The sequence below is a fragment of the Oryctolagus cuniculus genome, chromosome 1 (assembly GCF_051225735.1).
Source record: "Oryctolagus cuniculus isolate XC-2025 breed Fujian yellow rabbit chromosome 1, ASM5122573v1, whole genome shotgun sequence".
Taxonomy (NCBI): domain Eukaryota; kingdom Metazoa; phylum Chordata; class Mammalia; order Lagomorpha; family Leporidae; genus Oryctolagus; species Oryctolagus cuniculus.
The window spans coordinates 215364826-215391941 of NC_142867.1; the positions used below are offsets into that span (position 1 = coordinate 215364826).

General features: G+C 49.4%; 2 protein-coding genes across 5 annotated transcripts in view; both read right to left on the reverse strand.

Moving 5' to 3' along the window:
* LOC138844979 (prostaglandin reductase 1) overlaps nucleotides 1-3588 on the reverse strand; it is a 28628-nt gene extending 25040 nt beyond the window's left edge. Inside the window, exons 1-2 of the mRNA XM_089301638.1 lie at nucleotides 3447-3588; nucleotides 2096-2211 (exon numbers count right to left, since the gene is read on the reverse strand). Coding sequence (XP_089157764.1) covers nucleotides 2096-2201 — 106 coding nt within the window. The 5' untranslated portion in view covers nucleotides 2202-2211; nucleotides 3447-3588. The remainder of the gene's footprint in view (nucleotides 1-2095; nucleotides 2212-3446) is intronic.
* A 2915-nt stretch (nucleotides 3589-6503) lies between these two features.
* Nucleotides 6504-26226, reverse strand: PTGR1 (prostaglandin reductase 1). Of its 4 annotated transcripts, NM_001082702.1 has the most exon segments (12): nucleotides 6557-6903; nucleotides 6906-6935; nucleotides 6938-7032; nucleotides 8442-8560; nucleotides 9954-10062; nucleotides 12962-13117; nucleotides 14229-14346; nucleotides 15711-15878; nucleotides 20664-20720; nucleotides 21516-21561; nucleotides 24834-24949; nucleotides 25802-25937. In NM_001082702.1, coding segments are annotated over 11 exon segments (1044 nt in total). In that variant the 5' UTR covers nucleotides 24940-24949; nucleotides 25802-25937; the 3' UTR covers nucleotides 6557-6863.
* Nucleotides 26227-27116: the final 890 nt, after the last annotated feature.

Here is a 27116-nt window from a genome sequence, read left to right on the forward strand (position 1 = left end):
AGGATAAGCTTCTCGTTCAAGGCCACATGTGTGACCAATATTTCACGGTATTCACATAACATTGGATTATTACCAGTCTCAGTTAGTATTAAAGAATTCGTGGGCGACAGCACTTTGGCATAGTAGGCTAAGCATCCACCTGCAGTGCTGGCATCTAATATGGGCACTGGTTCCTTCCCAACTGCCCCTCTTCCAATCTAGCTTTCTACTATTGGCCCTGGAGAGCAGTGGAAGATGGTCCAAGCATGTGGGCCCCTGCACTCACAAGGAGACCAGAGGAAACTCTTGGCTCCTGGCTTCGGATCAGCCCAGCTCTGGTTGTTAGGACCATCTAAGGAGTAATCCTGTGGATGGAGGACTTTTTTCTCTGTCTCTCCCTCTCTCTTTCTGCGACTGTGAAATTACTTCTCAAATAATAAAAATCTAAAAAAAATATGAATCTGAATTTGTGGGGCCAGCATTGTGGTATAGTGGGTTAAGGTGCCAACTGTGACACCTGTGTCCCATATCAGAAGACCAGCTGAAGTCCTAGCTGCTCAGGTTCTAATCCAGCTTCCTGCCATGTGCCTGGGAGAGCAGCAGAAGATGGCTCAAGTATTTGGACCCCTGCCACCCATATGGGACATCCAGATGGAGTACCAGGCTTCAGCCTAGCTCAGCTCTGGCCAATGCGGCTATCTGGGGAGTGAACCAGCAGATGAAAGATCTATTTCTCTCTCTGCTTCCCCTCTTTCTATGTTACTCTGCCTTTTAAATAAATAAAAATAAATCTTCAAGATTTCAAAAAAGATTTTGCTCTTAGCTGGGGTGACCCTTGTGCACACAGTCTCTGTGGGAATGTTGCGTCTGTGGTGTGGCCATCACAGTGTAGACGGCACTCATAACTTGGCCACACTTCTTGTTCACACTGACTTTTCTCCAAAGCCTCCCTGCCTCACTCTTCTCATCCAGAACTTTTTTTTTAAAAAACATTTATTTATTTATTTAAAAGTCTGAGCCAGAGAGAGAGGCAGAGGGAGAAAGACAAAGAGAGATCTTCCATCTGTTGGTTGGTTGGTTCACTTCCCAATTGGCTGCAATGGCTGGAGTTGCACCGATCCAAAACCAGGAGTCTGGAGCCTGCTCCTGGTCTCCTACATGGGTGCGGTGGCCCAAGCACTTGGGCCATCCTCTCCTGCCTTCTCAGGCCAGAGCACAGAGCTGAATCAGAAGTGGAGCAGCAGGGACCCGAACTGGCGCCAATATAGGATGCCAGCACCAAGGTGGCACCTTACCACTATGCCACAAGGCCAGCCCCCACAACTCACTTTCCCACCCCTGGAATTCAGGCTTGCCTATGTGACTTGCTTTGCCCAATGGGATATTAGCAAACACAATACAAGTAGGAGCTGAGAAGTGTGCACATATTGGAGATTGCCAGCTCCAGCAGCTCTTGACCCACAAGACTACCACAAGAACAGAGCTCAACCTAGCCAGCAGGAAAGACCACACCAGGAGAGCTGAGGCATGCGCCCCAGGAAACCCCTGCAACACCCCAGACACTAAGCAAGGCCCATCCTAAATCAACCATGCAGCCCAGGTGAGATCTAGAAAAGGCCACCCAATGTAACCCATCCAAACTGCCAACCCACACAGTTGTGGACCAAGAAATCATTGTTGGTTAAGTCACCAAAACTCTGGAGTATGGGATCGGCTTTGTGGCACAGCCGGTAAAGACACCTCATATAATGCACCAGTTTGAGTCCTGGCTGCTCCACTTCCAGTCCAGCTCCCTGCTACTGTGCCTGGGAGAGCAACACAAGATGGCCCAAGTCTTTGGGACCCTGCCATCCACATGGGAGACTGGATAAAACTCTCGGCTTTGATCTTGCTTAGCCTTGGCTGTTGCAGCCATTTGGGGAGAGAACCAGCAAATAGAAGATCTCTCTCTCTCTCTCTTTCTCCCTCTCTCTTTGTAGCTCTGAATTTCAGATAAGTCTTAGAAAAACAAAAACAAAAACAAAAAAAAAACAAAACCCAAACCCTCTGGGGGTAGTGTGTTTCGCAGCCAAGGCTGCCGGATACAGTCTCTTCCAACGCTGAGTGCTGGCCTCACCTCCATTGTTTAAGGGTGGGAGCTCCACTGTCTTCAGCTCAAAGTCACTATCCGTGGGGTGGCCATGGAAGTGCTTCTTCAGGGTCCAGTTCTTAGCACGCACCATCCTGAGGCTCCTAGGATTCAGTAAACACAGAGTCAGCTTCCCTGAGATGACCGCACTCTTAGGGGTGCAGGCCATTGCCAAGGCCAGCTGGCACTACCTCGGCACACTCGCCAACAGCCACATTCCATGGGTACTTGTCTGGTGCTCGTGCTGCGCCAAGCACTTCCTATCTGCTATGTCGATTTCTCCTCATAGCTTCCCAACAGACAGATGAGAAAACTGAGGCTAAGGGGCCGGCGCTGTGGCACAGCAGATTAAAGCCCTGGCCTGCAGTGCCTGCATCCCATACGGGTGCCACTTTGAGTCCTGGCTGCTCTCTTCCCATCCAGCTCCCTGCTAATGCGCCTGGGAAAGCAGCGGCACATGGCACTTGGGCCCCTGGACCACCTGGGAGACCTGGAAGAAGACCCTGGCTCCTGCCTTCAGCCTGGCCCAGCCCTGTCGCTGCAGCTACTTGGCGAGTGAATCTGTCTCTACCTCTCTCTGTACCTCTACATGTCCAATAAGTAAAAGAAATCTTTAAAAAAATAACACAAAACCGGAGGCTTAAAGAAACCTCCAGGACAAGAAGAAACGTAAAGGACTGGAGTTCCAGCCTTTGGGTTCCAGTTTTCCTCTCCGGAACTCCCCTGGGCCTGCAAACATCCCGTTTCTCATCTCACAGGGACGAATCCTCAGGAAAAGAGCGACCAAGGCCAACAACCAGGTTCCACTGGAGAGGACCCCGCGTTCCGAGAGACCCGCGGGAACCCCTGAACGCCACCGGGGGGCGCCGCTGCTCCGCCCGCTGTTCACCCGCAAACTTATTTTAGCTCCAGGGGGAAAACCGCGGGTTCGCGTTTGAACCTGGCACCTCATATACCGAGAAATGAGTCGACTTGGCCCGAACTCTCTCGGATCCAGCTGGAGCCGCGCCGTCCCCCGAGTGAGTCAGTTACAGGCAAATAAGCCGCGGGGCTGCTTGCAGTTTCTCGCCCTGCCCCTGTCCCCGTGCGGGCGGCCTTGGGGGCCACCAGCAATGCAGCCGGGCCTCGCCCTTCTTTCCCTCCCCATTCCGGATGGCTCCAAGCAGCCGCCGAGGCCAGGAAGCCCCGGGACGTCCGGCTCCCAACTTTCTCGGAGCGCAGGGCGGAGACGCCTGGCAGCACCAGGAGCCCCAGGGCCGGGCGCCCACGCTCCCCGCAGGGCCGTCCGGAACCCAGCAGGGAGGAGGAAGAGCGAAGAGGAGGCAGGGCGTCTGCTCACCGGGGGCTGCAGGTCCCAGTGCAGAGGGAAGGCGGTGTGAGCGCCCCACAGCCCCAGCGCCTGAATTTAGGGCGGGAGGGGGCAGGGGTGGGGCTTGGGAGCTCCGCCTGCTCTTCCTTGGAGCCCGGCCCCAGAGGGCGGGGGTTGGTGGCCTCCTGGGGCCTTGGGTGTTGCCTTGTGATGGGCGCCATGTGTCCGTGGCTCTCTGCGTGTCAGAGTACCAGTTCTATTGCATTTGCGCTCCCGCCTAAAGACCCCGATTAACTTAATCACCCTTTGAAGCCCCTGTTACATATATAACCGCATGGATCGGGGCTCCTATGCTCTAGTCTATTCTAATTACCTTTTAGACACCCTGTTTTCAAATATGGTTACATTCAGGAGGACAGGAGGATGAGGTGGAGGCACAATTCATCCTCTATTCTGGTGTCTGGGCAGAAGGTGGTGGATCCACACTGTGGGGTTCCATGCAGCAATGGGAAGCGGGTTTGAAGTGCGTACAACACCCTGGATGGGTCCTGAACACCAGGCTGCAGCAGGAGACAAGTCATCAATTGCAGTTCCAGGGAGTAAGAGCAGGTGCGGGTGGGTGTTGGCACAGAGCTGAAGATGGCGCGTGGGGTGCCCACATCCCATAGCAGAGTCCCAGCTCCACTCCTGACTCAGCTTCCTGCTGATGTGCACCCTGGGTGCAGCAGGGGACAGAGGGGGGTAGCTCATGGAATCAGGTCCCTGCCACCCACAGGGGAGACCTGAATTGAGTTCTGGCTCCTGGCTTCAGCCTGTCCTGCCATGTCCAGTGCAGGCATTTGAGGAGTGAAATGGAAGATCTGCCCTTCTGTTTCTGTCTGGTGCTCTCTCACTCTGCCTCTCAAATTAATAAAATTAATATACATTTTTAAAATACTTCAAAACCACTCATTCATTTTTTTAGAAAAAGCATGTGCCCTCAGTGCACACAATGTAAGAGCATGTGTTTTAAAAACTACTTACACATTAAATGCATCACAACACTGCCTACGGCAGGAGGAAGAGAAAATTAGGAGAAAATTTTAGAGGCACATACACTAGTGAGCAAGAGAGAAAGTGGCCAGCCATGGGTGATGATTTACACAGATGGGTGTGGAGGGCTTAATTCTAGACCCCGAGGTCCCCAATCAAACACCAACAGGGAAGAAGCCACAACCGCTTCCCTGCATCCTCTTGGCCTTCTCCAGTCTTCTCTGTAGTTGGAGCTGTGACTTTGTGACAAGGCATAAGCAGAGATCTGATAGGGTGGAGATTTCAGGGAAATGATGGTTTAGCTGATGAAGAGACAAAGTGACCAACTCAGGAAGACTCATTGTTGTCCTTCTCCCTGCCTGGAAACGCTGCCTGATATCAGCCAAGTTCTTGTCACTGTGCAGACTGCAGTGTGGGGGAGAAAGGGAAGCTGGTTCCTGAGCAGGTGCCTCAGCCCTGGACTTCCTGCTTTGGACTCCTTGTGGCACAAAGACAAAAGTGCTGCTTAAGCCGTGGTGGTTTGGGTCTGGACCACAGAATGCCTCCCTGATGCGTGGAGTCCACACCCCCGTGTTTCCTGGTGGGAATTAATCAAGTGCTTCTCTCTCCTGGAGGAAGGGCGGGTTGTCAGTGCAGTGGGTCGAGAAGCCCCCTCTGCCTGCTGGGCCACTTCCAAAGCTTACCGGGAGCGCGTGGGGCAGACTTGGGGAAACAGCTGCAGTGCTTACAACACTACTAGACAGGGTCCTTGTGAAGACCAAGTGTGAGGTGGACACAAAGTACAGGGCAGCAGCAAGCCCCCTAACTTGTTTTTCTTTCCCTCTTCCATCTCGTGTTTTTTTTTTTTTTAATTTTTCAGAAAGGTTTATTTATTTATTTTCAAGGCAGAGTTGCAGAGAAGCAGAGAGAGAGACGTCTTCCATCTGCTGGTTCATTCCCCAACTGGCCACCATTGCCGGAAGTACGCCTATCCGAAGCCAGGAACTAGGAACTTCCTCTGGGTCTTCCCCTGTGGGTGTGGTCCCAAGGCCATGGGCCACCTTCTACTGCTTTCCCAGGCCATTGCAGAGAGCTAGATCTGAAGGGAGCAGCCAGAGCTCATGGCAAGAGTCTTGGGTGATCACTAACATCATAATTAAGAGTGTTAATTGTTGAATTAACAACAGAAGTCACCATGCACTTACTCCCCATGTAGGACCTCTGTCCTTAATCAGTTGTACTATGAGAATTAACTGGAAATCTTGTTCTCAAATAGTACTTGATATGTTCTGTGTGTTTGTGTGGGTGCCAAGTGTTGAAATCTTCACTTAGTATAGAGTTGGTCTTCTGTATATAAAGTTCATTAAAAATGAATCTTAATGAAGAATGGGATGGGAGAAGGAGTAGGAGGTGGGACAGGAGTGGGGGTGGGAACGTGGGTATGGGGGAAGAACCTCTATATACCTAAAGTTATACCTATGAAAGTGGCATTCATTCGATAAAAGCTTTAAAACTAAATAAATCATTAGAAGAAAAAGAAGAGGAGCAGCCCATATGGGATGCTGGCACTGTAGACGGTGGGGGTTACCTGCTATGGCACAGCGCCACACCCAACAATTGTTTTAAAGTATTTTTATATTCATGCATATTTTTTGCAGCTACCTAAATACTATTATGTGTGGTTTTTGTTTTGTTTTGTTTTTTTTTTTTTTTTTTTTTTTTTTTGCAGCTGTGGTGACTTGCTCTGCTTTGATATTCAATCCACTTGCATGAGAATCCGTGTGGGTTGGTCCCAAGATCCCTGCACACCAGTGTGGTTATGTCTTCTGACATAAGCAGTAGGCGTAGTCATCTTGTGACTTCAAGTTTCCTGATTTCTGCAGGGAAGCAGCCAACTCTTATGCTCACTTCATAGAAGCAAAATCAGAAGTTCAAGGTCATAGAGGTAGTCAACTCTTGAACTCCAAAGCCATTATCTTCCACCATAGCCCAGAGAAGCTGAAGTTGGCAGTGAGAAGATGACTTTCAATTGTTCCCTATGAAATTTACATCTCTGTCAATAATCACATCCACGTATTTGCTTATAGAAATTTTATTTGAGAGGCAGAGAAAGAGGGGAGAGAGAATTCCCACCTGCTGGTTCACTTTTCAAATGCATGCAGTGGCCCAGGTTGGGCTGGGCCTGGCCAAAGCTAGGAGCCAAGCACAAACACAAGGCCTCCCATGTGGGTGGCAGGAACTCAATTACTTGAGCCATCACCTGCTGCCTCCCCAGATGCACATTAGCAGGAAGGTGGAGTCAGGAGCAGAAGCCCAGGCATCTCAACTTGTAGACCAACCCCCCCCCCCCCCCCCGCATGCATTTCAATGGATTTTATGACATCTAACTCCTTGCAGGTGCTGTTTCCTAGATGATTGAGGCAGGGTCTACTTTTACTAAGTGATGGGAAAAATCAAGTCATGAGGATGATCTCCTGCTTGCAGGTGCCACTCTTTAGACTTTCACTATGGCTTTCCCCACATTCTCTCCTTTCAGCATTCTCATAAACGCAGCAGGCATGTTTTCAAAGCCTTCAATGACGAATTCACGATACTGGATTTTCCCCTGTAGGGAAACAGCAACATGTACTAGGTGAATTTCACTTCCAAATACCACCCTTCTCTCATCCTCGCATCGGATACATCCCAGGAGCTTGGAAAAGCAATGGATACATCCCAGGAGCTTGGAAATACGAGATGGAGTACTTGTTCTTTGGGAACAGGGTCGGTTTGCAGACAAGAGGCACACAGAGAGAAGTCAGTCTAGGGGTGAGACCCACATGCACAGTATCTGTAGCATGACAAAGCACATTTAAGAATTATTTGCAGATCAAGATTAACAACAGGAGAAGTGTCAGAGGCAACAAGTGAGCAGGTTCTAAGTCAGTCCTGTAGTGGAAGTGGAAGCGGGGAGACCTGTCTGGGTGCTGTCATTGCCATCTCCTCCCATAGCGCGACAATGCAGCATCATCACCTCTGTATGCCTCTGAAGAGCCAGGGCAGTCTCGGAATTGGTCTCTCCTTCAAGCTTTCAATCCGTGTTTAACGTTTATTTATGAGTGTGAGCAAGAAGCGTTCATGTTAGTGTGGAAGATTTTTCATTTCTCTTCCCACAATGCACCTGGGAAGGCAGCAGATGATTACCAAGTACTTGGGTCTCTGCCACCCATGTGGGAGACCCAGATGGAGTTTGGGCTCCTGGCTTCTGCCTGGCACGGACCTGTGTGTTGTGGCCCTCTGGGGCGTGAATCAGTGGATAGAAGAGCTTGCTTTGTCACTCTGCCTTTCAAGTAGATGGAAATAAATAAACATATAACAAGAAAGAAATTTCAAGTAGGCAACAGTAGGCAGCAGTTCAATGTATTTTGTTATAGATGGGAAGCAGTAATACAGATTTGCAATAGAAAAGAGTAGAGGGAGAGTTGTTTTGTTTTCTTTTGTAAAATGGGAAAAGTAAGATTTGTATTTATTTTTTTTTTTTTTACAGATTTATTGATTTGAAACTCAGAGTAACAAAGAGAGAGAAGGAGAGGGAGAGAGAGAGAACGAGAGAGACAGAGGTCTTCCATCTGCTTGTTCACTCCCCAATTGGCTGCAATAGCTGGAGCTGGACCCATCCAAAGCCAGGAGCCAGGAGCATCTTCCCTGTCTCCCATGCGGGTGCAGGGGCCCAAGGACTTGGGCCATCTTCTACTGCTTTCCCAGGCCATAGCAGAGAGCTGGATTGGAAGTGGAGCAGCCGGGACTAGAAACAGTGCCCATATGGGATGCTGGCACTGCAGGCCAGGGCTTTAACCCATTGCACCACAGTGCTAGCCCAAGAATTGTATTTTAAAAAAAGAAGCAGCAGTGGGCCAAAGACAGGCAGAATCTGATGATGTGGCAGAGAGGGAAGAGCTGTTGGAGTGACGTCTCGAGGAACAGAGGGGACGCAGGTCTAGTGTCCAGCTGGGGGACGGCTCCAGAGCCCCTTACCTCTAGAACCCACGTCAGCAGCTCCTTCAGCGCCTTCTGGCGCACTTCTCCCTTCCAGCGGTTGAAGATGAACCCTTCCATGCGGATTTCCTGGTAGAGCACGCTCTCCGGGGATGGGCCTGGAGAGAGGACGGCACACGTGGGTGAAGGGTCCAGCAGGGCGACTGTGGTGCCAACCTGAACAGTACAAGTCTCTGCCAGTGTTCTCTGAGAGCCTCACCTCCAATTGCCTCCACTTCTTGCTGATCCATGGGCCACCCCTAATCAGTATACTCTGTGGTAGACAACCCAAGGGCCCCCAAAGAAGTCCACATCCTAAACCCCAGAACCTGTGACTCGATCACCTTACTTGGAACAAGGACCTTTCAGGGGGTGGGCATCAGAGAAATGGAGCTGTGTCTTGAGCCAGAGAGACGGATGAGGGTGTGAGGGTGCATGAGGCGTGAAAGTGACGTAGCCAAGCGTTAGCCGGGTCGTGCAGGGAGAATGCACTACAGAAGACCCACCTCAACCAGATTTCTTTTGAGTGAAGGAGTGGACTCCCCTTTCCCTCTGTTGGAAGAGACACTGTATCTGGGGTTGTCCAACCTGCCGGGGATGTTGATCTCTTTATTGAGAACAAAAAAGCAAAGGTGGCATTAAAGCTGGCAGAAATAACTCTGGTCTCTGCGCTATCCTAACAGTGAAATGTGTTAGAATTTCTGGGGATCAGGGCAGGGCAGGATGCAGTCTGATGCCAATGGGATGCACAAGGCCAGCTAAAGTCTCAAAGGCCCAAATGAGCAGCTGAACTTCCCAAGCCTGATGGCTGAAAAGACTAGATCCAGTCACTGTGTCGGAATATCTGACCGTCCCTAGGACTGGGAGTTAATGAATACAGGGCTTGGTGAACAGAGCTTTGGATGCGGGTCAGTGCGGAGGGGGAGAGGGCAAACTTCAGAACTGCAGAGTGGGAAAACGAGGACTGGAAAGCACAGCAGGACAAGAGAGAAACAGGACAGCACAGCGACGCAAGGAGGGGAATGCACGCGCCTTCCCCTGTAGTGGAAACCATCAGACTGGCAGGGTCTGGAGGCCTTGCTGTGCAGGAAGCAGCGAGACTGACGCACACGCAGCCTGCGCTGCCCTCACCTGTGTCAGGTCTCCCTCCACCCCCTGCACCTGCAGCCGGGTCTCTCATCCTGCAGAACCCTAGTATTTTACCAACTGAAGTGTTTTGCTCACACATCAAATCCTGGCTGTCTTTTTACAAACTGCAAAAAATGATAGATAAAAAAACTAAAACTTCTGATCACTTTCTTCCATATTTTTGGATCTTGTGATTTTTCTATATCAAATTCTAATATAACCTGATTTAGCATGACATTACGTATTCTTATTTTCATAAATACTATTTCACCAAGAATGGCAGGAAACTGTTAAACTCTGATAGTCACTGGCCTATCCCACATCTATGACTTTTCTCCTTGTCCAGCATTCCCACACCCAGGGTCATGTGCACAAATTCATTACCTGGTGGAAGCTGGCCGGTACTGTTATACGTAGAAATGGCCCCACATATTGCAACTCTCCCAAATTTCTTCATCTGGCGGATAACAGTATTGGAGAACTCTCCACCTACCTACATAGACAGGAAAATAAAGCAAACCTTAAGTAATCCAAACATTAGGAGATTCAGGAGATTTGGTAAGTCAATCATTTCATAATATTGGTGTTAGCAGTAGCAAAGTTCACTGAATTAATACAACAGTACGGAAATTAGAGTTAGAAAGAGACGTTAAAAATGGACATTTCTGGCCGGCGCCACAGCTCACTTGGCTAATTCTCCGCCTGCGTTGCAGGCACCCCGGGTTCTAGTCCAGGTTGGTTCACTGGATCCGGTGCCAGTTACTCCTCTTCCAGTCCAGCTCTCTGCTGCACTTGGGAGTGCAGTGGAGCATGGCCCAAGTACTTGGGCCCTGCACCTGCATGGGAGACCAGGAGGAAGCATCTGGCTCCTGGCTTCAGATTGGTGTAGTGCACTGGCCTTAGTGGCCATCTGGGGAGTAAACCAATGGAAGGAAGACCTTTCTCTGTCTCTCCCTCTCACTGTCTAACTCTGCTCGTAAAAAAAAAAAAAAAATGGACATTTCTCTTTGACTCTAGGAACATACTTATAGAATTTATAAAGTTCACTTTATTATACTTTGAGATTATCTGATCATTCTAATGATCTCCTTGCTCCATGCTCTAAAGAATTGGGAGAAGGGGTGGCACTGTGGTGCAGTAGGCTAAGCCTAAGCCTGCAGAGCTCACATGCCATATAGGTGCCAATTTAAGTCCCAGCTGCTCCACTTGCGATCCACCTCTCTGCTATGGCCTGGGAAAGCAGTAGAAGATGGCCCAAGTCCTTGGACCCCTGTACCCACGTGGGAGACCTGAAAGAAGCTCCTGGCTTTGGATCGGTGCAGCTCCAGCCATTGTGGCCATTTGGGGAGTGAACCAGCGGATGGAAACCTCTCTCTCCTTCTGCCTTTCTCTCTCTACCTCTCTCTCTCTCTCTCTTTGCCTCTCCTCTCTCTATGTAACTGTGACTTTCAAGTAAAGTAAATAAATATTTTAAAAACTTAAATAGAAGTAAGGGAAAATAGTCAAGAAGAACAAACTTAGAGGACTCACACTTGTCAATCTTAATATAAAACAAAATTAATCAAGGCTGTGAAAATACAAACATAGAGCAATGGAATAGAAGTGAGAGTCTAAAAGTGAACTCTAGCATTTATGATCAATCAATTTTGTACATAATGCTGAAACAATTCAATAGGGGAAAAGTTCCTTTCAACAATCAGTGCAGAATAACTGGATATCCACATGGGAAAGAATGGAACTGGACTTCTTCCTCACACCACACATAGAAATAAATGTAAGTGATCTGTGGACCTCAGCCTAAGACTAAAATTATTTTATATACCATTGTCTCTAACAAGGGACTTGTGTGCAGAATACAGATAGAAGTCCTACAGCCCCACAAATCACCCACTTAAAAATGGGCACATGTTGGAACAGACATTTCTCCAAACACGGTATACACATGGCCAGTACGCAGGTGGGAAGACTGTCAATATCAGCAGCCACAGGAGAATGCAAAACAGAACCCCAGTGAAATACCATTCCTAACATGCCTGGGTGGCTATGCCCAAGAAGGACAATGACAAGCATTGGTGAGGGGGAGGAGAAACTGGACCTCAGAGACTGCGGGTAGAAATGTCAGATGGGGCAGCCTCTTGGACAGCCAGTTCAGCAGTTCCTCAGAGCATGAAATAGGAGATCGCCACCGGCCTTCAATCCTACTCATAGGTGTATGGGGCACTGCAAAGGGTTCACGAAAACATGGAATTAAAAGGTAAATGGATTTGGTGCAAAAAGTTTTAAAATTTGTGTAGACAAAGGGTATGCAAAAACATTGACACAAAATGTCTACTATGAAAAAGCTATGGCTAGAATTCAAAACATTTTGCATCACAATAAACATTTTCAGCTCCCTGACCCATGGACTTTCTGAAGTATCCTGAGATACTCAAAAGGCATGACAGCTCATCCACATGGAGACCTGTACATGAACATTCGTAGCAACACGACCCACTGCAGCCAGAAAGGGGGAGCACCTCGCTGCCCTTCCCCAGAGGAGTAGGGGACTCCAATGCGGTGTCCACAGAAGGGAACGTTCAGGATGATGCACTGGTAAGTCCTATGACATGCTGACCTTAAAAACATTTTAGGTCAAAGCAGCTGTCATATCATCACTTTGGCATGGGTGGGAGCAGAGGCAGCTGCTAATGAGTACAGCATTTCCTTTCAGTGGGATGAAAATATTCCCAAACTGTGGTGGTGGTCATACAATTTTGTGAATACACAAAAGAACCACTGAATTTTGCATTTTAAATCAGTGAATGGTATGCTCTGTGTATTCCATCTCAATAATGAATCTTTTTACAAAAGACCTGTGGTTTCTCACAAGTTCTAGAAATCTGTGGGTTTTGTTTTTTTTTGTTTTTTTTTTTTTTTTTTTACAGGCAGAGTGGACAGTGAGAGAGAGAGAGAGAGACAGAGAGAAAGGTCTTCCTTTGCCATTGGTTCACCCTCCAATGGCTGTCGTGGCTGGCGAAATGCAGCTGGCACACCGCGCTGATCCGAAGGCAGGAGCCAGGTGCTTATCCTGGTCTCCCGTGGGTGCAGGGCCCAAACACTTAGACCATCCTCCACTGCACTCCCGGGCCACAGCAGAGAGCTGGCCTGGAAGAGGGGCAAGCGGGACAGAATCCGGCGCCCCGACCGGGACTAGAACCCGGTGTGCCGGCGCCGGAAGGCGGAGGAGGATTAGCCTAGTGAGCCGCGGCGCCGGCCTAGAAATCTGTCTTTTTATAGTAGCTTATTATTTTTTTAACTTTTATTTAATGAATATAAATTTCCAAAGTACAGCTTATGGATTACAGTGTTACAGTAGCTTACTAGTACGTCACATTAGGTCCAGATGTACTTACATTATCAAAATAACAATCATAACCATCAGGAGCGGCTTTTTTCAAAGTTTCTTCCAGGGACTTCACCGTCTTGTAGTTAAAGGCAAAATCAAATCCGATCTTCTTAAGGTAGTCGACCTTTTCCTCAGACCCTGCTGCTCCCACGACTTTGCAGCCCTGAGGGAGAAAAAGGGGACCTGCTGATGAGCCGCAGGTGCGGGCCAACTGCACTTGCCTCTCTAGCACAGACAGGTGCCCGAGAGCACCTCCTTAGGTACCCACCACAGCTGGTCGACAGAGTGCAGAGGGCAGGTTAGTCTCTGGACCAGCGAAAAGCTCAACTTCAGCTCGCCTGGTGTAGTGAAGGGTTCCACTCAGGTATCCCAACCTCAAGCTTGTGATCAAAGGACATGCTTTCCTTTCCCATCCATGCACTGCCCATGACCAGGTTTTATTCTTTCCTATGAAATGTCCTTAAAGCTGCTCTGACTTCTATTCTCCCATGTCAGTGCATCAGATGATCACCTGAGAGGCTGGCGCTCAGGCGATGCGGGTAAAACTGCTGCCTGCAGTTTCAGCATCCCACATGGTCACCAGTTTGAGTTCTGGCTGCTCCATTTCCAGCCCAGCTCTCTGCTATGGCCTGGGAAAGCAGCAGAGGATGGCCCAAGTCTTTAGGACCCTGCATCCGCAAGAAAGATCCAGAGAACATTCCTGGCTCCTGGCTTTGGGTTGGCACAGATCGGGCCTTTGCAGCCACTTAGGGAGTGAATGAGCAGATAGAAGACCTGATTCTCTCTCTCTCCTGCTGCCTCTCTGTAACTCTCTTTCAAATAAATAAATAAATAAACCTTTTAAAAAATGATCATCCTGAAATTTAAAATGAATTTTTAAAAGTTTCCTAAAAATCTCTTACTTGAATAAGAAGCTGTAGTACTGTGTCACCATAAACTTCTCCTCCAAAGGCCACGAGATGTTAACACCTAAGAAATGAGTATGCTATTCCTATAAGAGGTGGGTACTGCATTCTATTTAAAATGTAAACAACCAATTACAAAAGTATAAATTTATGCAAGATGTAGATAAAGCTAACATCCAAGTATTATTCCATTTTGGAAAACGCATACAATTCATGAACTGCAAAGTTAATGTGACAAATGCTGAAATGGAATCTGTCAAATCCAATATCTACTCTTACTTATGTACTCACTTGAAGACATCATTTCTGTTAACCTCTGTTAACTGCCGTGGACCTGAGCTAATGCTGTGACTGGAGGAAGACACTGACCTTGATCTTAGCGATCTGCCCCACGACTGCGCCCACGGCTCCGGCTGCTGCATTCACCAGCACTGTGTCTCCACTCTTTGCACCGCAGATTTCAAGGAGACCAAAGTAGGCAGTTATGCTGGGTAAATACAATGAAGGATCTATTAATGAGTTTATTCTTTCCCCCTACAACTCCTTTATCTATATAGCTTGAAGCCCCAGGACTATGGATTGGTAAAAGACAAAAAAAATGCAGACAAAGAATATTTTCAGTTTTCAGTACACCTCTTCCTTTTCAACTCCCAGATGGAAACAAAGGTGATGTGAACCAGGGAGGGAATGGAGAGTGGGTTGGAAAATAGCTGCTTCTCATCTATCCCCAGGCCAAGTTTCAGGGGTGAAAGAAGACAGAGCCCCCTAGAACTCTGGGGATCCAAGGATGGAGAGATTGTGGCTCACGCCCATGTGAGTCCTTGGGGTGAGCCTCACAGGGAAAGCCTTCTCCTATCATGATGTCAAAGCCACAGAGCACACACAGCGCTATGCTACGTCTGGGCAGCAGAGGGCTAGAGAGAGCACCTGAAGTTTTCATGGCTCCCAACTGGCAAGGAAGAACTGCTGGGATTTCCCTGTATAAGCCCAAGTGGGATGCTGAAGTTAGCATGCAAGGAAAGAGCTACTGGCTACAAACAGGCAGCCGCCAACAGTAGTGCAGGGGAAGACACCACCCCCTCACTGCATTACCAGTCTGGAGGGGCCGTGGCTGAAGATTCCATGGGCAAAGTTAACGCTTGGAGCAGGAGACCAGCATAAGGCCCACACAAACCACTCTCAAGAAGTTGTTAGGGTGGGTGTTTTTATAGTGGTTAACACACTGGCTGGCTCACCTGCACCCCACACTGGAGCGCTGGGTTAAAGTCTCAGCTGTGCCCCAATTCCAGATTCCTGCTCATGTGTGCCCCAGGAAGATGGTCCAACTCCTTGGATGCCTAAACCCACGCAGGAGATCTGGAGGAAGCTCTTGGGTCCTGGCTTTGGATTGGCACAGCTCCTGCCATGGTGGCCATCTAGGGAGAGGACTAGCAGACGTAAGACCTCTCTCTCTCTTTCTCTCTGCTTCTGCTTTTCGTTCTCTCTGTAACTCTGCCTTTTAAACAAAATCAATAAATCTTAAAGAAAATCTTATATAGATAACAGAGATGTATGTTCTTTGTCTTTCTGTGGCTGCCTTGCTTTGTCTTGAAGGTCCATTCACATTGTCACAAATGACAAGATTTCTTTCATTTTATTTTTTAAGGCTAAATACACCTAGCACATTCCCTTTATCCATTCCTACACTTATGGATGCTTCCCTTGATGTTCCCTTCTTCGTCCTATCTCCTGGAATCAGTTTCCACGCATATAATACTCAAGTCTCCTCTTGTTGATAAGCTCTGAACAAATCCTTCTGGAAGGCCAGAGTATCCAGCACTCACACCAATAAAATATCCCCGTGCAACTCACCCTGGCATGCCGACTGTCCCCAGGGCCAAGGACAGTGGCAAGGTGTCTGGCCACTCTGTAAGCAGCTTCTCCAGTTGTTGTCCGTTGGAAATGGAGTGCGATGCCCAGCCTGAATGAGCCAGGACGAGGGTCCCGACCGGCCATGCTGGGTTTTTACTTTCCACAACTCTGAAAGATAGAGCCATGAAGACAATGAGCCCGTCCTCTCAGGGAGTTAGCATGCTATGGGGTCCAGGTTCGCAGAAGGGCGCTGAGGTGGCCATCCCACGACTGCTACCCTGCCATGCCTCTCCATCTTCATCCTCAACCAGTGGCACAGAGGCCGCCAGAGAAGAACTCTCCAACCAACCCAGCCCAGGCCTCTGTCTTACCCAGTTCTCCTCTGTTCAAGCAAGGGGCCCCGTGCTCTGGCTCAAATGCCCGCACAACGGCCTCTTCTCTTACTCAGGGGCTCCCACCATCCTTCGCCCTGCTCTCTCCGGAATCTTCAACACTTTCCTCCCTGCTGGCCTGTTCCCTTAGCCTATAAGCTTGCTCAACTCTGACATCTCCAAGTCTCATTTTCCCCGACCCCTCCCTTCCCTCTTCTTCCTCTGACACCTGAGCCTCCCACTTGATAACCCACTGCAACCTGCCACCCACCCCTACTATTCCACTACAGCCTCCTGATCACAAATCCAGTGGGTAGGGTGGCGCCACGGCTCACTAGGCTAATCCTCCGCCTGCGGCACTGGTACCCAAGGTTCTAGTCCCAGTTGGAGCGCCGGTTCTGACCCAGTTGCTCCTCTTCCAGGCCAGCTCTCTGCTGTGGCCCAGGAAAGCAGTGGCGGATGGCCCAAGTGCTTGGGCGCTGTACCCGCATGGGACATCAGGAGGAAGCGCCTGGCTCCTGGCTTCGGATCGGTGCAGTGCCCCAGCAGTGGTGGCCATTTGGGGGCGAACCAGCGGAAGGAAGACCTTTCTCTCTGTATCTCTCTCTCTCTCTCTCACTGTCTAACTCTGCCTGTCCAAAAAAAAAAAAAAAAAAAATACAGTGGGTATTTCGTCAAGATCTCTTTTTACCATCCTGTTCTGTCCAACGCAGTGGGTCACCTGCGAATCTTCCCTCTCTGGTTCCTAGAACAGTCACATCTCCTGGTTTTGCCTGTCCTTTCTCTCTTATTTCTGATTTCCCTTTCTTTCTTATTCTCCCACTCTTATAATTCTTTACCATTTTCCTCTCAGATAATGAATTTATATAACATGTTTATTCTAGAAAACTTCAAACATATAAAATCAAATAACAGTCCCAACCCTATAACACAAAGATAACTGCTAACATTTTGGTGTATTATGGCAATCTTAATGATATAGATGTTTACATAATTGATGTAGTTTTATGCTTTATAATGTAATTTTTGTATCAACAAGATGCTAGTCTACATAGTGGAGTATTTTTCCATGTTAGTAAGAATCCTTCAAAAACTGTAATGAACTTAATTATTCTCCCATCATTCAGTGATTGCCAGCATCTTTCCTAATATCAATGACATTTAACTATTACTCATAAATGTGAATTTGTTTTTCCTTAGATAATGTTTCCATAAATGGGATTACTAGGTCAAGTGTACTGAATATCTGTAACTCTTCGTGATTATCACCAAAGTCCTGTCTCGAAGGCTGTGCCAACTAAGGCTTCCACCAGCAATGTACATAAACCTATCAGCACGTCATCTCTGTCATGAGGTAGTACATTTTAGAAAACCTTTACCAGTTCAACACATACAAATACATGTTCACTTCTTAGATTATTAGCAAGAAACGTAAAAGAAGAAATGTATATGAAGAAAACTTCTCATAGGATACCAGACAAAATGGAGAAATGGGAGACATACTAGTGTTTAGAGAAAAAGATGATAAGATATGAGTCCCTCTAAACCAGGGGTGGGGAATCCTTTTTCTCCCAAGAGCCAGCTGGGGATTCCTAACATCATTCATGGGCCATACAGCATGATCACTTAAAAATTAGCCTGCTGTAGATCTGTTAAATGCCTAGTCCACCTGCAGCTGCCTTGGCAGGGAAGAACCAAATGATTTCTCGGGCCTTCTCCGACCCACAGCCTGGCCTTCCCCACCACTGTAATAAATTCACTGAAGCCCAGGAAAATGCTAATAAAACTGCAACAGATGGTGTTCTAAAATTGGGCTAATTATTAACATTTCCCTCTTTATGTCTATAAAAATTAAGAGTCTGAAAATTTTAAATATAAAAAATTAATGTATAGCCGGCGCCGTGGCTCAATAGGCTAATCCTCTGCCTTGTGGCACCGGCACACCGGGTTTTAGTCCCGATCGGGGCAGCGGATTCCAGGCCAGCTCTCTGCTGTGGCCCGGGAGTGCAGTGGAGGATGGCTCATGTCCTTGGGCCCTGCACCCCATGGGAGACCAGGAGAAGCACCTGGCTCCTGGTTTCAGATCAGGATCAGCGAGGTGCGCCGGCCACGGCAGCCATTGGAGGGTGAAGCAACGGCAAAAGGAAGACCTTTCTCTCTCTCTCTCTCTCTCTCACTGTCCACTCTGCCTGTCAAAAAAAATTAATGTATATAACATTGAGGAAAATATGAATGAACATTTTAGCAATTTTGGACAGGAGAAAGCCTCAGCAAGAGATTAAAGAAAAGCTATAAGTACAAATATTTATAACGTTATTACATAAAGCTTAGCCATGATTAGACACAGGAGAAAGATAAAGATCTAAATATTTGTAATATTAATTTTTTTTTTATTTTTGACAGGCAGAGTGGACAGTGAAAGAGAGAGACAGAGAGAAAGGTCTTCCTTTGCCGTTGGTTCACCCTCCAATGGCCGCCGCGGCTGGCGCATCGCGCTGATCCGAAGCCAGGAGCCAGGTGCTTTTCCTGGTCTCCCATGGGGTGCAGGGCCCAAGCACCTGGGCCATCCTCCACTGCACTCCCTGGCTACAGCAGAGAGCCGCGGCGCCAGCCTGTAATATTAATATGTGTAACACATAAGAAGCTTGCATACATCAATATAACACATAAAAAGTCGTAAAGGGATAGAACACAGGACATAAACAGGTGATTCGCAGGAGACCATTGATAATTAACTCACAAAAGGTCAACATTACCGATAATGACAGAAATCAAACTGAACTAAGCATGAAATATCAATGTGTGCAATTTGGACGTTGAATGATGGGGACGGGCAGGCCTCGTGGTGCAGCGGGTGAGGCCCCCGTCCCATACAGGAGCCCCGGCTGAGTCCTGCCTGCTCTGCTTCAGATCCGGCTTCCTGCTAAGCTCCTGAGGGCCGCAGATGACAGCTCCAGTCCTGGGTCCCCAGCAGCCCCTGCCACCCAAGTGGTATTTCGGGCTTTCAGCTTTGGCCTGGCTCAGCTCTGATTGCTGCAGGTGTTTGGGGAACGACCCAGTGGGTGGAAGATCTCTCTCTCCTTGTCCCTCCCTCTCTGCCTTGCAGGTAGATAAAAATAAACAAACATTAAAAAAATGGGAATAATTATAGTGAATACTCATACAATCTTTTTTATTAATTTTTAAAAGTTATCTGGCTTGAGGCTGGTGCTGTGTTGTAGCAGTCAACACCCTGGCCTGAAGCACCCGCCTCCTATATGAGCCCCGGTTTGAGTCCCGGCTGCTCCACTTCAGATCCTGCTCTCTGCTATGGCCTGAGAAAGCAGTAGAGGATGGCCCAAGTCCTTGGGCTCCCGCACCCGCGTGGCAGACCTGCAAGAAGCTCCTGGCTTCAGATCGGCACAGCTCTGGCCTTTGCAGCAGTGTGGGGAGTGAACCAGTGGATGGAAGACCTCTCTCTCTCTCTCTCTCTCTCTCTCTCTGCCTCTCCTCTCACTGTGTAACTCTGACTTTAAAAAACACAGTCATCTTTTAAGGTTCAAACAATGGTAGAACTTTTAGTTTGAAAGATAATATTTTGTGCCGGTGCAGGGGTGCAGCGGGTTAAAGCCCAGACATGCAGTGCTGGCATCACATATGGGCTCCGGTTTGAGTCCCGGCTGTTCCACTTCCAACAGCTCTCTACTATGGCCTGGGAAAGCAGTGTAAGATGGCCCAAGTCCTTGGGCCCCTGCACCCATATGGGAGACCTGGAAGAAACTCCTGGCTCCTGGCTTCAGATACGCAAAGCTCTGGCCATTGCGGCAATGGGGAGTGAACCATAGGATGGAAGACCTCTCTCTCTCTCTCCCTCTCCCTCTCCCTCTCCTCTCTCTGTGTAATTCTGACTAAAAAAAAAATAGTCATCTTTTAAGGTTCAAACAATGGTAGAAAATTCAGTTTGAAAGATAATATTTTGTGCTGGTACAGTTGACAGCGGGTTAAAGCCCAGACCTGCAGTGTTGGCATCACATATGGGCTCCGGTTTGAGTCCCGGCTGCTCCACTTCCAAACCTGCTCTCTGCTACGGTCTGGGAAAGCAGAAGATGACTCAAGTCCTTGGGCTCTTGCACCCACATGGGAAACCCAGAAGAAGCTCCTTGGTTAGGATGGGCACAAATCTTGCCTTTGCTGACAATAGAGGAGGGAAGCAGCAGATGGAAGATCTCTCTCTCTCTCTCTGCCTCTCCTTCTCTCTGTGTCTAACTCTGACTTTCAAATAAATAAATAAATATTTAAAAGAAAAAGAAAGATAAAATTTTTATGTTATGTGAAGTTTTACAATAAGCCTGGACTGAATGAATACAGTATTTGTAGTAATTAATAGTAGGGATGACAGAGGGAGGTTGAAATGATGACATTTTCACAGCCTGCCCTCACTCCCCATCATTCAGGCAGGGGGGAGGATTTCCCAACATGCTTCCAAGGTCAGTGAGTGAAGCATCCAAGCTGAAGAAACTGTGGGAGCCAGGACAGAGCCGGGGCCGGTAGGAGGTGAAGAGGAGACAGGTTACCAAGCACAGGGACAAATGGAAATAATTACCTGGCCACTTGCTGCCCCATCATTGTGTCTCCCTCCTTCAGTCTTTTGGATCCCAACCTGAAAAACAAATTCCATTCTTCATACTGACGAATAACTGGGCTACTGTCTGCAGTTTCAAAACAAATGAAAAACCGCCAGGCCGGGATGTGCAGACTGAAACTCAGACACACAAGGCAGAGCAGGTGCAACCTAGCACGGGTTAGAGGCAGCTCTGCTCTGTACCCAGAGAAACCCTCGCGTAGCATTTTCCTATGATGGAACACGAGATGCCCACCCCTGTGTACACTTGCGGGTGAGTTTCTTTCAGTGGCTAAAAATGCAACTCAGGCAGCACTGCATACTTGTTTCCCAAAACCACAGCCACACAAAAAGGAAAACCAGTGAAATCTTACAGTTGCGATTCTAGTCTTTATCCATCAGCTATGAAAAGAATAGAAAGAAGAGCATTTACCTAGTGACCCAGAAAGGCACTGAGACATCGGTGGGCCTTGGAGGCTTTTTACTCCCTCCCTCCCTCCGGCGTTGTGTACTGAGGACGCCAGGTGAAGGTAACAAGACAGGGCACTGAAGCTAAGGAAAGCCCCTCCCTCTGCCAAATCCCTTCCAAGTGTAAAGGACAGATGGAGCTGGGCTCCTTGCTTCTTGCAGTTTTGCTGGAAGCCATGCCACCACACAACACCAGGAGAGGGTTGTAAAAGAAAAGGCTGAAAGGGTGACCTTTGGCCAAGCCCAGCACCAAGACGACACCGGGAGCACCAGGGGAAAAGGAGTGTTTGCATCAGTTGGATATTTCTAAAGGTGAATGGCTTCAGAACAAGGTCCCCCGCAGGACTTTGCAGGAGAAAATGATACCTCATGTAAGGATCCACGGAGAGGAACAGAGCTTCCAGCAGGACCTCTGCAAAACAAAGCAGTGCACAGGCATTGAAAACTCACGGCCTTGCTTCCCTAGCATTTCACACAACACAGCTCACCGCTCTGCTGCAGGCTGCCCTCTGCTCTGTGCTTGCCAGGGACACGCTGCAGGCTCACACCCGCGGCCTAGTCCAGGTATTATGAACGAGGGGTGGCACTGGGGTGCAGCGGGGGAAGCTGCCTGTGGTGCTGGCATCCATATGGCCACCGCTTCACGTCCTGGCTACTCTGCTTCCAATCCAGCTCACTGCTAGTGGCTTGGAAAGAGTAGTGGTGGAGGATGGCCCGAGTGCTTGGACTCCTGCCACCCACATGGGAGGCCACGGGCTCGGCCCAGCCCTGACTGTGGCAGCCATCTGGGGAGTGAACCAGCAGCTGGAATTCTCTCTCTGTGTCTGTCTCTCCTTCGCTCTCTGTAACTTTGCCCTTCAAATAAATAAATAAATAAATCTTAAAAAAATAATAACATATAATGCTGTTTACTCAGCATGACTCCATGCTTTAATGGATTATTTCAAATTTTATTTATTTGAAAGGCAGAGCAAGAGAGAGAGAAATCTTGCACTTTCTGGTTCATTTCCCAAATGCCCACAATAGGCTTAATTTGGGGGCCCAGATCCTATCTGGACCTCCCACATGGTGAAAGGGACCCAACTACTTGAGCCACCATGTGCTGCTTCCAGGGTGTGCACTAGGAGGAAGCTGGAATTGAAAACAGAGCCAAGTTGAATCCAGGCTCTCCCGACACTGGATGTGAATGTCCCAAATAGCATCCTAGCCACTACGCCCAATGCCTGCGCCCGTATGGATTATTTCATTTGACGTTCTCAATAATCACTGCTGCCACTTTGTTTACATTTAGGATAACCTTTCGTTCAAGGCCACACGTGTGACCATAATTTCACGATATTCACATAACATTGGATTATTACCAGTCTCAATTAGTATTAAAGAATTTGTGGGGGCCAGCGCTTTGGCATAGTATGCTAAGCGTCCACCTGCAGTGCTGGCATCTAATATGGGCACTGGTTCCTTCCCAACTGCCCCTCTTCCAATCCAGCTTTTTTTTTTTTTTTTTTTTGACTGGCAGAGTGGACAGTGAGAGAAAGAGACAGAGAGAAAGGTCTTCCTTTGCCGTTGGTTCACCCTCCAATGGCTGCCGTGGCCAGCATGCTGCCAGCAGACCACGCTGATCCGATGGCAGGAGCCAGGTGCTTCTCCTGGTCTCCCATGGGGTGCAGGGCCCAAGCACTTGGGCCATCCTCCACTGCACTCCCTGGCCACAGCAGAGAGCTGGCCTGGAAGAGGGGCAACCAGGACAGATTCCGGTGCCCCGACCGGGACTAGAACCTGGTGTGCCGGCGCCGCAAGTGGAGGATTAGCCTAGTGAGCCGCGGCACTGGCCTCCCATCCAGCTTTCTACTAATGGCCCTGCAGAGCAGTGGAAGATGGTCCAAGCATGTGGGCCCCTGCACTCACAAGGAGACCAGAGGAAACTCTTGGCTCCTGGCTTCGGATCAGCCCAGCTCTGGTTGTTAGGACCATCTGAGGAATAAATCTGTGGGTGTAGGACTTTTTTCTCTGTCTCTTCCTCTCTCTTTCTGCGACTGTGAAATTAGTTCTCAAATAATAAAAATCTAAAAAAAAATGAATCTGAATTTGTGGGGCCAGCATTATGGTATAGTGGGTTAAGGTGCCAACTGTGACACCTGTGTCCCATATCAGAAGACCAGCTGAAGTCCTAGCTGCTCAGGTTCTAATCCAGCTTCCTGCCATGTGCCTGGGAGAGCAGCAGAAGATGGCTCAAGTATTTGGACCCCTGCCACCCATATGGGACATCCAGATGGAGTACCAGGCTTCAGCCTAGCTCAGCTCTGGCCAATGCGGCTATCTGGGGAGTGAACCAGCAGATGAAAGATCTATTTCTCTCTCTGCTTCCCCTCTTTCTATGTTACTCTGCCTTTTAAATAAATAAAAATAAATCTTCAAGATTTCAAAAAAGATTTTGCTCTTAGCTGGGGTGACCCTCGTGCACACAGTCTCTGTGGGAATGTTGCGTCTGCAGTGTGGCCATCACAGTGTAGACGGCACTCATAACTTGGCCACGATCCTTGATTGCACTGATTTTCTCCAAAGCCCCCCTACCTCACTCTTCTCATCCAGAACTTTTTTTTAAACATTTATTTATTTATTTAAAAGTCTGAGCCAGAGAGAGATGCAGAGGCAGAAAGATAGTGAGAGGTCTTCCATCTGTTGGTTGGTTCACTCCCCAATTGGCTGCAATGGCTGGAGTTGCACTGATCCAAAACCAGCCTCCTCCTGGTCTCCTACATGGGTGCGGTGGCCCAAGCACTTGGGCCATCCTCTCCTGCCTTCCTAGGCTAGAGCAGAGAGCTGAATCAGAAGTGGAGCAGCAGGGACCGGAACTGGAGCCAATACAGGATGCCGGCACCAAGATGGCACGTTACCCACTATGCCACAGGGCCAGCCCCCAGAAACTCATTTTCCCACCCCTGGAATTCAGGCTTGCCTATGTGACTTGCTTTGCCCAATGGGATATTAGCAAACACAATACAAGTAGGAGCTGAGAAGTGTGTACATATTGGAGATTTCCAGCTCCATCAGCTCTTGACCCACAAGACCACCACAAGAACAGAGCTCAACCTAGCCAGCAGGAAAGACCACACCAGGAGAGCTGAGGCATGCGCCCCAGGAAACCCCTGCCACACCCCACACTGATCAAGGCCCACCCTAAATCAACCATGCAGCCCAGGTGAGATCTAGAAAAGGCCACCCAATGTAACCCATCCAAACTGCCAACCCACACAGTTGTGCACCAAGAAATCATTGTTGGTTAAGTCACCAAAACTCTGGAGTATGGGTTTGGCGTTGTGGCACAGTGGGTAAGCCAGCTCTTGTAATGCACCAGTTTGAGTCCTGGCTGCTCCACTTCCAGTCCAGCTCCCTGCTACTGTGCCTGGGAGAGCAACGCAAGATGGCCCAAGTCTTTGGGGCCCTGCCGTCCACATGGGAGACTGGATAAAACTCTCGGCTTTGATCTGGCTCAGCCTTGGCTGTTGCAGCCATTTGGGGAGAGAACCAGCAAATAGAAGATCTCTCTCTCTCTCTATCTTTGTAGCAATAAATTTCAAATAGGTCTTAGAAAAAACAACAACAACAACCCCTCTAGGGTTAGTGTGTTTCACAGCCCAGGCTGCCGGATAAGTCTCTTCCGACGCTGAGTGCTGGCCTCACCTCCATTGTTTAAGGGTGGGAGCTCCACTGTCTTCAGCTCAAAGTCGCTATCCGTGGGGTGGCCATGGAAGTGCTTCTTCAGGGTCCAGTTCTTAGCACGCACCATCCTGAGGCTCCTAGGATTCAGTAAACACAGAGTCAGCTTCCCTGAGATGACCGCACTCTTAGGGGTGCAGGCCATTGCCAAGGCCAGCTGGCACTACCTCGGCACACTCGCCAACAGCCACATTCCATGGGTACTTGTCTGGTGCTCGTGCTGCGCCAAGCACTTCCTATCTGCTATGTCGATTTCTCCTCATAGCTTCCCAACAGACAGATGAGAAAACTGAGGCTAAGGGGCCGGCGCTGTGGCACAGCAGATTAAAGCCCTGGCCTGCAGTGCCTGCATCCCATATGGGTGCCACTTTGAGTCCTGGCTGCTCTCTTCCCATCCAGCTCCCTGCTAATGGGCCTGGGAAAGCAGCGGCACATGGCACTTGGGCCCCTGGACCACCTGGGAGACCTGGAAGAAGACCCTGGCTCCTGCCTTCAGCCTGGCCCAGCCCTGTCGCTGCAGCTACTTGGCGAGTGAATCTGTCTCTACCTCTCTCTGTACCTCTACATTTCCAATAAGTAAAAGAAATCTTTAAAAAATAACACAAAACCTGAGGCTTAAAGAAACCTCCAGGACAAGAAGAAACGTAAAGGACTGGAGTTCCAGCCGCTGGGTTCGAGTTTTCCTCTCCGGAACTCCCCTGGGCCTGCAACCATCCCCAGTTTCTCATCTCACAGGGACGAATCCTCAGGAAAAGAGCGACCAAGGCCAACAACCTGGTTCAGCTGCAGAGGACCCCGCGTTCCGAGAGGCCCGCGGGACCCCTGAACGCCACGGGGGGGCGCCGCTGCTCCGCCCGCTGTTCACGCGCAAACTTTCTTTAGCTCCAGGGGCAAAACCGAGGATTCGCGTTTAAGCCGGGCACCTCATATACCGAGAAATGAGTCGACTTGGCCCGAACTCTCTCGGATCCAGCTGGAGCCGCGCCGTCCCCCGAGTCAGTCAGTTACAGGCAAACAAGCCGCGGGGCTGCTTGCAGTTTCTCGCCCTGCCCCTGTCCCCGTGCGGGCGGCCTTGGGGGCCACCAGCAATGCAGCCGGGCCTCGCCCTTCTTTCCCTCCCCATTCCGGATGGCTCCAAGCAGCCGCCGAGGCCAGGAAGCCCCGGGACGTCCGGCTCCCAACTTTCTCGGAGCGCAGGGCGGAGACGCCTGGCAGCACCAGGAGCCCCAGGGCCGGGCGCCCACGCTCCCCGCAGGGCCATCCGGAACCCAGCAGGGAGGAGGAAGAGCGAAGAGGAAGCAGGGCGTCTGCTCACCGGGGGCTGCAGGTCCCAGTGCAGAGGGAAGGCGGTGTGAGCGCCCCACAGCCCCAGCGCCTGAATATAGGGCGGGAGGGGGCAGGGGTGGGGCTTGGGAGCTCCGCCTGCTCTTCCTTGGAGCCCGGCCCCAGAGGGCGGGGGTTGGTGGCCTCCTGGGGCCTTGGGTGTTGCCTTGTGATGGGCGCCATGTGTCCGTGGCTCTCTGCGTGTCAGAGTACCAGTTCTATTGCATTTGCGCTCCCGCCTAAAGACCCCGGTTTAACTTAATCACATTTGAAGCCCCTGTTACAAATATAACCGAATGGATCGGGGCTCCTATGATCTCGTCTATCCTAATTACCTGTTTAGAGACCCTGTCTTCAAATATGGTTACAATCAGGGGGATAGGAAGATGAGGTGAGGCACAACTCATCCTCTAACCTGGTGTCTGGGCAGAAGGTGGTGGATCCACACGGTGGGGTTCCATGCAGCAATGGGAAGCGGGTTTGAAGTGCGTACAACAGCCTGGATGGACCCTGAGCACCAGGCTGCAGCAGGAGACAAGTCATCAATTGCAGTTCCAGGGAGTAAGAGCAGGTGCGGGTGGGTGTTGGCACAGAGCTGAAGATGGCGCGTGGGGTGCCCACATCCCATAGCAGAGTCCCAGCTCCACTCCTGACTCAGCTTCCTGCTGATGTGCACCCTGGGTGCAGCAGGGGACAGAGGGGGATGGCTCAAGGAATCAGGTCCCTGCCACCCACAGGGGAGACCTGAATTGAGTTCTGGCTCCTGGCTTCAGCCTGTCCTGCCGTGTCCAGCGCAGGCATTTGAGGAGTGAAATGGAAGATCTGCCCTTCTGTCTCTGTCCGGTGCTCTCTCACTCTGCCTCTCAAATTAATAAAATTAATATACATTTTTAAAATACTTCAAAACTACTCATTTATTTTTTT

Excerpts from the sequence above, each read along its gene's own strand:
- PTGR1 (XM_070071678.2), bottom strand. The coding sequence starts at position 24,939 with ATGGTGCGTGCTAAGAACTGGACCCTGAAGAAGCACTTCCATGGCCAC. Across the intron at positions 14,347-15,710 it reads GGGACAGTCGGCATGCCAGG|CATAACTGCCTACTTTGGTC; the intron begins GTGAGTTGCACG and ends GTATTTACCCAG. Across the intron at positions 10,063-12,961 it reads ATGATTGTTATTTTGATAAT|GTAGGTGGAGAGTTCTCCAA; the intron begins GTAAGTACATCT and ends CTGTCTATGTAG.